Raw genomic sequence first — 10094 nt, 5'->3', positions numbered from 1 at the left:
CTCCCTCCGTTTCAAAATAGATGACTCAACTTTATATTAAAATCAGTATAAAGTTGAGTTATCTATTTTGAAACAGAGAAAATAGTATTGTACTAGTTTTCATCTAGAAGTTCTCAGCCGAGAGCTTTAGACTAAGGATGGATAAGTGCAAATTATACCCGGAGCTTCATGGAACCCTGTTTCTTTTTTAAAAGTTAAAACCACTATCTTAAAATTACAAAAGGAGAATATGAAAAGAAAATGTCAAGTCCAACAAGCTGACTCAAATTGACACAAAATGTATCTGTTTTTATCCGTTTGGATGGCCAGCGGACACCAAATGTCCGTCCGTCTCCGCGGGCCCGCCAGCGCACCCATCACGCGCGACACATTTCATGTGTTTTTTTCTTTGTGATTTAAAGTACTCCTTCTGTAAAGAAATATATGAGTGTTCTTTTGGAGAAAATATAAGAGCGTTTGGAACCTTATTTCATTTTTTAAAGTTAAAACCGCTGTCTTAAAATGTCCGTCCGTGTCCGCGGCACGCCAGTGCACCCAACACGCGCGTCACAGGTCAAGTTTTTTTCTTTTTTATTTAAAGTACTTCCTCCGTAAAGAAATATAAGAGCCTTTTTATAGAAAATATAAAAGCGTTTAAATCAGTAAAGTAGTGATTGATACTCTTTTATATTGCTTTATAGAGGTAGTATATATATGGTGGTCAAAAGTCCATTCCATTAATTAAACCAAAAATATATAACTAAAAATTAAATAAACCCTAGATCTAACCACGGCGGCCGACGGAGCACGCGCTCGCTGGATCTGGAGCCCACTGCTTGTCCTCGTAGCCGACGAGGTTGGTGTAGGTTGGAGGCGACCATGGCCACGCTGAGAGGCGGAGGACGAAAATTTTAAGGTGTGACGAAGTCTTAAGCAAAGAATCTTTTGATGCAAACCAAAAGAGTCAGTACACAGTAACATTGCATACCACAAACGAATAACCAAATACGATGAAAATGCAGACATGTTTCAATAGAAAAACAACCTAAAACATACAGATAATGAAGCTTCCAATGATGTCTAGAAGACTCGGGCAATGGCAGTGCCTTACCCTCCTGCAATTCACAATTTCACACCATTAAATTATCACTACATTGCATTGCTTTGAAGATGTCAAAAAATGCTACCCGAAAATGATTTATAATTTAGAAAATATACATGCATCTAATCTGAATAATTATAGCCCATACAGTACCAAAAATGATTTGCATTTGCAATAGAAGAGATAAATCATTGGAATTGGAACTACTGATTGTGCATATAACAAGGTATTAAAAAATGCTACAAAATTCAGAAAATGTACCTCTCCCCTTTGGCCCCTTCCCCTTACTCTCCATCTTCTGACGGCCGAGACGAGAAGGACGCGAAGCTGGGCAGCTGGCTGCTGCCGCGTTGTGCTGCCGCGCCGTTCGCTAGGCCCAGCCGCAGCCTGTGCTGACGCGCCATTCGCTAGGCCCAGCCGCAGCCGCCGGTCGCCGCGTGCCCGCATCCCTGTGTCGGCAGTGCCCAGCCACACCTCACGCTTGCCCGACGAGTGCTCGACGCCACAGCCGCCGACCCGCCGCCCCATCTGGCCACCGCCGCGCTAGGGTTTGCTGTTTGCTCCGTGTGTATGCCGGTCTGCGTGAGTGGCTGCGTCGCTCGGTCGCTGTTTGCCTGGCTCGAATAGCTCTACCTCTCCGCCTGCTCCTGGCTTGAATCGATCGATGCCGTTCATGTGCGATGCGTCTCTAGAAGGCCCAAATACTGGACTGGCTAAGGCTGTCTGGCCCAATAAAATGATCTCTCTCTCTAATATCTCTACTTAGCGATTAGCGATTCCTAGAATCCTAGCGATTAGCGAACGAAGTGTACATATATAAAAAAAATTGGACCAAATCAAGGTGTGGCAGCTGCCACACCTTGCCCACCGGGGTCCTCCGCCAGTGGCCACGCTGGTGGCGGTAGCCCGGCGGTGGTAGCCCTACCGCTGGCGCACGCGGTGGCGTAGATGTCGCCTTCTACCGCTCGGCCCCGTACTCTTTCTGATGCTCCTACTTCGGCTATGGTATTGCTAGAAACATGGAAGTCCACGTCCACGTCTATCCCACTAGTCCATATAGTGGCTATGGATCGAGCTGCGCCGGGGCGGTAACCTCCACCGATATGTGAAGCGTGAAAGTCTTTTCTTTCAGTAGGATGGATTTATCTTCTCTCGTATAATATAGGGCTACAACAAAGAGGCAAAAGCTTCTCGATACACGGGTCCAATTTGGAACTATATATACAATAATGCTATACTCAGTGCGAGGGTATATCGTTAGTCGATCTGCTACCATATTTTGTTCCTGCCTAAGTTTCTATAGAATAAACTCCATGTCTTTCATCAATGGCCCGACCTCCGCAACAAGAGACAAAATAAAGTCAAAAATGTACCGGATGTGGCGTGATCACCTCTCCTCTCACATCTCCTAACACTCTTATGTAAAAAAAATCTTTGAAATATATTCATGTGGGGAGCATCCCCCCCCCCCCCCCCCCCCCCCCCCGCCCCGGTGATAGTTTCAGAAAAAATGTATAATAAAGTCATTCTCGGTGGCGCATTGTCGATGATGCCGGCCATGCAAATAACTCTTCCTTCAGCCTTTCCATCTTGGCAGTGTTATCTATGGCAGCGATCAATGGACGGTTAGTCCCGCTAATTCTCTACATCAACAACAAAACACAATAGGGGCTTAGATGGCCTTCAGAAACCCTTTGTACGAGCTGCTTTGGATCATATGAATGAAAACACATAAGTACAAGACATGCATCAATTTTATAAGATAACAATGCAAATACAAATGAAAGGAAAATCACAAAAGTTGTCATTTAGATACTCTATCTCAAGGGAAAATCAGGGCCGGTTCTGATATTTCGGGGGCCCAAGGCGAAATTACAACCAGGGGCCCCTACTATAAAGATCAAAATAATAATCTCATTTTTTTAGTTCATTCCTTTACTTAACTTATTATTGTCTATTGTTCCATAATAACACAAAATTTGTAAATGATGTATTCCTTTACTTAATTAGACAAATCGAATACCTGATAGAGGGCAAACATCAAGATGAAAGGTTTATAAAGTTTTAAAGCTTCATTTGCAACAATAAAAGATCATTTACCTACCCGATGGCTATGGGAGTCTGAGTGGCTTTGTTATATAACCATGCTTGGATTGAAATTATGCGTGTAAGAATAGCTGAGACCTTCTTCCAATTTTTAAGTTAAATTTGCAGTCATGATGATTTGGAGAGAGAATGCAAAGACCGACAATCGAACACATAGTAGGCAATTTTTTCAACAGATAAGGCGATTGGTGTTGTGTTGACAAAGTCCAGATTGAAGTAAGAAATAGAGCAACGGGCACACGAAATCAAAATTTTGTACTGCGTCATATGCGAGACCTTCTAAGATCTGACTGCGGCTGCACCATATGAACGTGACCAACTAGAAAAAGGAGGTTAGGGATGACCTTACAAGTGGGGTGGCTTCGTCTTGCAATGAGAGGCATCTCACAAACGCGGGATAACACAACGGGCCCGGGGACCTGGAGGAAGACCAGCCGGCCGCATGGCAGAGAGCGATCTACATCGGCGGCGCGTCTCACGATCGGGGCCCTCGGGGGAATAGTATCGTCGCGAAGCTGCGAACTCGTGATGGAAAGAAGGAAAACATGAATACTCGTGGACTACGTGCGTCTAGGTCGCTGCCTCCTTATGGTCTGGGCCATGGGCTCCTTGCGAACCCTGGAGGGGGCCCCTAGATTTCGGGGGCCCTGGGCGGCCGCCCCGCTGCCACCCCCTCAGGGCCGGCCCTGGGGAAAATATCCGAAGGTATAAAATTCACAAACTCTCTTCCAACCAAACAAGCCGTAATGATGGATGGTAGGACCGAGTCAATGTAGACGTTTGTTGCCCAAAATGTGCAAACATGTTTAAGATTCAATTTATGACCGATATTTCATAACCTGGCGTCCCTCTAGAAAGATGGAGTAGCCAAAGAAAAACAAAAGGCACAATAAAATTACAAATTTAAAATTCTAAAATCCAAATGACAAAATTAGATGCATTGAAGCATGTTGGATCAATAAAATATAAATTTTGATTTACTAAAATCCAAATACACCATGAATCGTGGCGACAAAATGATTTATTCTCCTCACCGGACGGTAAGCAAATTAACACCGCCCCAGTAAGCCTAAATATAGCTACCCGCAAAAAAAAGCTTGAATATAGCCACACCACAGAAGCGTTATTGTCATTTTCGGCAGTTTTGTCCAATTAGCAATGGACCATTCGCACCTGTGCAACTGAAGCTTCTTTTTCACAAGGATGAATATGAGAGTGCTCTCATCTCATGCGACGGTCAAAACCAGACAGCCACACCTGTTTTTTTTTTTTTACCTTTTTATCTTCCTTCTCCGCTCGCCAAACCTTCACAATGAATAACGTTAATTTATTCTGTTGGATTGGCTTCAGGATTAAGGTAATCCAAACAGCGAGCTAACCCCACATCACACACAACCACACGCACGCACACATCAACTTCTCAGAGGATTCAGGGCTATAAATACGCCCCCTCCACATTCCAATTCGCCTCGTCAGCACGCGAAACACGCCAATTCACCGGCCCAAATCCCAATTCACCACGAACGACGGAACGAGTCGCTCTCCAGGCAGCAGCGGGCAGCAGATGGTGGCGACGGGGGACGCGGAAGAGGCGGCGGCGGGGTGCCGCGCGCGGGCGGCGCTGCTGGGCGCGTACGAGCTGGGCCGCACGCTCGGGGAAGGCAGCTTCGGCAAGGTGAAGCACGCGCGGCACCGCGCCACGGGGGGCCACTTCGCGGTGAAGATCCTGGACCGCGGCAGGGTGCTCTCCCTCCGCGGCGCCGACGACCAGGTCCGCAGGGAGATCGCCACGCTCACCATGCTCGCGCACCCAAACGTCGTCCGCCTCCACGAGGTAATTAGTACTACTCACTAGTAGTAATCGCGATCTCGGCTCCTGTTCTTCTCTCGGTGCTAGATGCGTGTATAGAAAGTTTAGAAACCATAGATTGAGTACCCTTGGTGGAGAAACTGTGGAAAAAATATTTTAAAATTTTAAATACCTTGTCGAGCTTGCGAGCAAGGGTGCTTGAACTACGGGCACGCCACGGTTGGAATGACGCTACAATTATCAACCAGAGATTCCTTAAGGAAAGGGATAGTTCGTGGTGGAGATTACAAGCATCATCATCATAATGTTTATTTATCTACATATGTTTTCCTACATTCATAGCAACACAAACCTATAATTTCGGGATTCTACTTTGTATATTAATAGTCTATATATACAACTTCATTCCGCGTTACACATGGAGGATGTCGAACTGGGTTACAAAACATTGACCAGCTTGATGACCGGGAAGAATCGTGCTGCAATTATTTAAAAATTTGACGCCGGAGGGGGAAAGAGCCCGTTGGTCTTCTATGGGGTAGTATAAGGAGAATGTTCTGTCAAGTCGACGGTTGCGGGAGGCTTGTACTCGGGACGGCGATAACGTATCAGTACATCCGGGCACGCCACAGCTGCAATTATCAACCGGAAATTCCTTGAAAAAAGAACGTGGGGATTGCAAGCACCATCATAATGTATTTGTCTATATATGTTTTCGTACATTCATAGCACTTATCAATAATTGTAGCCTGTAGGGATTGCATTGGATATTAGCATTTGTCTATACGTAGCGCGTTGCGCGTAGACCACTAGACCTGTAGCAGCACGTGGAGTTGGAGGCAGATTCAGCTCCAGGCCATTCACTTCTCTATTTTAGGATTAATGCTTGATTTGGATCGCATGTGTAGCCGTCAAGTATATCCAATAATGCCAACCAGCTGCTGCCCCGTCCCTATCTTTATGACTATGCCATGATCTTACTATTTATTTTCTGAGAGACAGAATTTCTTTGGGTCTCTTGTGGTGCACATGAGCATATGAATTCACCGACGTGGCCCGTTTAAATAATATCAGTGTCGTAATATTAATCCTGTAATTCTTTTAACTCTTGATTCAGGTTGCTGCTAGCAAAACAAAGATCTACATGGTGCTTGAGTTTGTCAATGGAGGAGAACTGTTTGACAGGATTGTAAGCCCCTATAACTTTTACTTTCAACTATCTGAAAGCTTGCTTTGCATTATAAAATTCTCTGCCAGGTACATTGGTCAGTTCTAACACTTTGAGTTGATTTTTTTCCTGCAAATAAAAGGCAATGAAGGGAAAACTATCCGAACGAGAAGGAAGAAGACTTTTTCAGCAGCTAATTGATGGCGTGAGCTATTGCCATGGAAAGGGTGTCTACCACAGAGACCTTAAGGTACTGGCGACTGAAGTTTTCTTTTCATTTCTTTTGAAGAATCTGGGGCAAACAATTATCTAACATAATTATTTCTCATATATCATGGCATTATGGTTGATTGCTCTGTGTTCTCCTGACTTATCCTACTGCTACATGTTACAGCCTGAAAACGTTCTGATTGACCGAAAAGGCAACATCAAGATCTCTGATTTTGGTCTATGTGCTTTACCTCAACATCTCGGGGTATGGCAGAAAAATTTCCTTGTATTGATCATTATATTTTCGTTGATTTTTCTGTTGCGAGGATATTTTCATTTCGTTGAATTTAAAGTCTGCAACTTTTCAGAAGGATGGATTACTGCATACAACCTGTGGTAGCCCCAACTATATTGCACCTGAGGTAAAAGACTAGCCACCTTGGGACGAGTTATCTGTTTTACGGTATATTTGCTAATTCTCGTGCCAAATATATCCAGGTTCTGCAGAACAGAGGTTATGACGGATCACTGTCGGATATCTGGTCTTGTGGAGTAATTCTTTACATAATGCTCATAGGCCAGCTTCCGTTTGATGACCGAAATATGGTTGTTCTTTATCAGAAGGTAGACATTCATTTAAAAAAAACTAAAAACTTAAGTGATATCTGGTGCTTTGTTCTGATAGTTCTATGATTCCATTCCAATAATACTACTGTTATGTGGTTGCGTGTAGATTTTCAAGGGTGACGCTAAGATCCCGGAGTGGCTTTCGCCTGGTGCACAAAACATTATTAAGAGGATTCTTGAACCAAATCCGATGAAGAGAATCAACATGGCAGAGATCAAACAACACGAATGGTTTCAGAAAGGCTATATTCATGTTGGTCCATATGATGACGATGATGAAGATGTACGGCTTGGTGCAATTCTGCCTGTGAAACAGGTATGGCAAGATGACACAAACTGTTTAATGCTGAAGACCAATTTATGACCTAATATAGGCATCTGTGTTGCGTATTTGTAGCCGCTGATAGGTGATTTTTTGTTTCCTTTTTCTATCCAGAAGCAAATTAGTGAAGCACCTGGGGACAAGAGTACTCGTCAGATGAACGCTTTTCAGCTGATCGGAATGGCATCTTCCCTCGATCTTTCTGGGTTTTTTGAGGAAGAGGTATAAAAATATTTTCAGTAATTTCTTTCTTGTGCCTCCCTTGCTATAATCAGAATGATTTAATCTGCAAAATTGGGAAAAAAAATCATATGCATAGTTTCTCAAGATGTTTTAGATCAAGATGATCACTGAATGCTGCCACTGCGGCCTCATAGAACAACTCATCTCATCCAGTTGGACTTATTGCAGGGAGTGTCCCAGAGAAAGATCAGGTTCACATCAGCACTTCCACCGAAGGATTTGTTCAACAAGATTGAAGTAACGGCAACGCAATCGGGGCTCCACGTTCAAAGAGTGCATAGCAAGGTGAGCACAAGCTTCTCATCATCACATTGTAGAGATTTTTCGTCATCACATTATTGAGTACAACTTTTGAAGGAACTGAAAATGATGTGCCGTGTTATATTTCAGCTCAAAATAACGGGCAATTGCAATGGAGCGAACAACCCTTTGCCATTCTTAGTCTGTGTCGAGGTATAATTCGGCGAGCTGCACTTTTCTTCAGTGAAATGCATGGGAATGATAACCGATGGAGATCAGCTGCTAACATCTAGGGTGCTGCTTTTCTATCCCAGGTGTTTGAGCTCGGCCCCTCTCTGCATGTTGTTGAGCTTAGGAAGTCCCACGGTGACCCTGCAGTGTACAGACAGGTAGGCAAGAGTGCTAACAGCAACTAGATTTGCCACTGCCATAACTTCACTCTACACATCTTGAGTGCTGGTGGTTATTGAGTGAATGACTTAATGATGCTGCTTTCTTGAAATTTATTTTTGCAGCTCTGCGATAGGATCTCGGGTGACCTGGGGATTGACAAGATATTCAGGATGGAGCAGCTCTTTGACGACAATCTCCCCAGCTTCGACAGCAGAGGCGCGACGCCACTGGTTGCCTTGTGACGAGTGTTGTGTTGTACCCCCACACTGACAAGATGTTGTAGGACCTAGGATCATAGCTCTTCAGGGATTGGAAATGACGGTGAGGGATAAGGATTAGGATCATACAGTGTATAGATGTACAGATAACCGATTGGTGAAAACTGACTGTCGGCGATGTAAATGAAAAAAAAGCTGAAGAAAGGAACATTGACATATAAGAGATGAATTGTTGACCTGGTTTTGTTACTTCTTATTATCTGCGCCATTCATCTCCACTTGTTCTAACCAATACATCAAGAGTATGAGAAGGATCCCTATTCTAAAATAAATATACGACCGTGAGGTACTAGCGAAAATAAAAAAAACTAGGGAAGCAAAAAATCAAAATAAACTATTGCTATCCCTAAAAAAAAGCACTCCCTCTGTTCACAAATATAAGATGTTTTAGATATTTCAATATGGACTACATGCGGATTGAAATGAGTGAACAAACGCACTAAAATGTGTATATGTACCCGATTCACAAAAAAATTAGAACTTCTTATATTTGTGAACGGAGAAAGTATTACTCTATAATACTGCTCAAGACAACGTTTTAGAAAAATAGGGAGGTGGTTCTTGGTTCCATCAGCCAGAATGAAAACCACGAGTAGCTCATACAATACTTTGAACTGCAGCATGCCATGCTTGACACAACTCAGTCTGCTATGAGAAGCACTGAACAGGGAGCCTCGGTTGATATAGATGGTGAGAATAATTCTGATACAACTGCTCCTCCTGGTTTCCCTCACCCTGTTTACCTTCCTCATGTGGATCTGCAAGTCGATGCAGTCTCAAAGAAGGAGGCTCTGCTAGGAAAGGAAGGAGCCTGTATCTGGCAAAAATATTCCTCCCTGATGTTGCTTGAAGCTACGTCGGTATTTTCCCAAAGAGGAAAGGATGATGCAGCACAACAGCGGTAGGTATTTCCCTCAGATATAAAACCAAGGTTATCGAACCAGTATGAGAACCAAGCAACACAACGTAAATAACACCTGTACACAAATAACAACTACTCGCAACCCGACATGTAAAAGTGATTGTCAATCCCTTTCGGGTAGAGGCATCAGAAATTGGCAAACGGATGTGAGAGAGTTATAAATATTGATAGATCGAATGCCAAATAAAATAAATTGCAGCAAGGTACTTTTGTATTTTTGGTTTAGTGGATCAGAAAATAAAAGGCAAATAAAATAGATCGCAAAGGCAAATAATATGAGAAAAAGACCCAGGGCCGTAGGTTTCACTAATGGCTTCTCTCGAGAATAATAGCAAACGGTGGGTAAACAAATTACTGTTGGGCAACTGATAGAACTCAAATGATCATGACGATATCCAGGCAATGATCATTACATAGGCATCACGTCCAAGATTAGTAGACCGACTTCTGCCTGCATCTACTACTATTACTCCACACATCGACCGCACCCAGCATGTATCTAGTGTATTAAGTTCATGGAGAAACGGAGTAATGCAATAAGAACGATGACATGATGTAGACAAGATCTATCTATGTAGAGATAGACCCCATCGTTTTATCCTTAGTAGCAACAATACATACGTGTCGGTTCCCCTTCTGTCACTGGGATCAAGCACCGTAAGATCGAACCCACTACAAAGCACATCTTCCCATT

At 43.5% G+C, this 10094-nt stretch overlaps 1 protein-coding gene across 2 annotated transcripts; it reads left to right on the top strand.

Moving 5' to 3' along the window:
* Positions 1-4648: 4648 nt before the first annotated feature.
* Positions 4649-8662, top strand: LOC125529300 (CBL-interacting protein kinase 17). Of its 2 annotated transcripts, none has more exons than XM_048693714.2 (12): positions 4649-5021; positions 6115-6186; positions 6308-6415; positions 6560-6640; positions 6744-6797; positions 6874-6999; positions 7109-7318; positions 7442-7546; positions 7736-7852; positions 7958-8020; positions 8122-8196; positions 8323-8662. In XM_048693714.2, exons 1-12 carry the CDS (start codon positions 4752-4754, stop codon positions 8440-8442), a joined length of 1401 nt encoding a protein of 466 aa, XP_048549671.2. In that variant the 5' UTR covers positions 4649-4751; the 3' UTR covers positions 8443-8662. The 2 variants fall into 2 exon arrangements, with proteins under 2 accessions (XP_048549671.2, XP_087403677.1); XM_087547551.1 differs by having other exon boundaries at positions 4650-5021; positions 7439-7546.
* Positions 8663-10094: the final 1432 nt, after the last annotated feature.

This window comes from Triticum urartu, chromosome 1A, assembly GCF_056163025.1.
Source record: "Triticum urartu cultivar PI428250 chromosome 1A, HENAU_Tu73, whole genome shotgun sequence".
Taxonomy (NCBI): Eukaryota; Viridiplantae; Streptophyta; class Magnoliopsida; order Poales; family Poaceae; genus Triticum; species Triticum urartu.
This window is presented reverse-complemented; position numbering and strand designations above follow the sequence as displayed.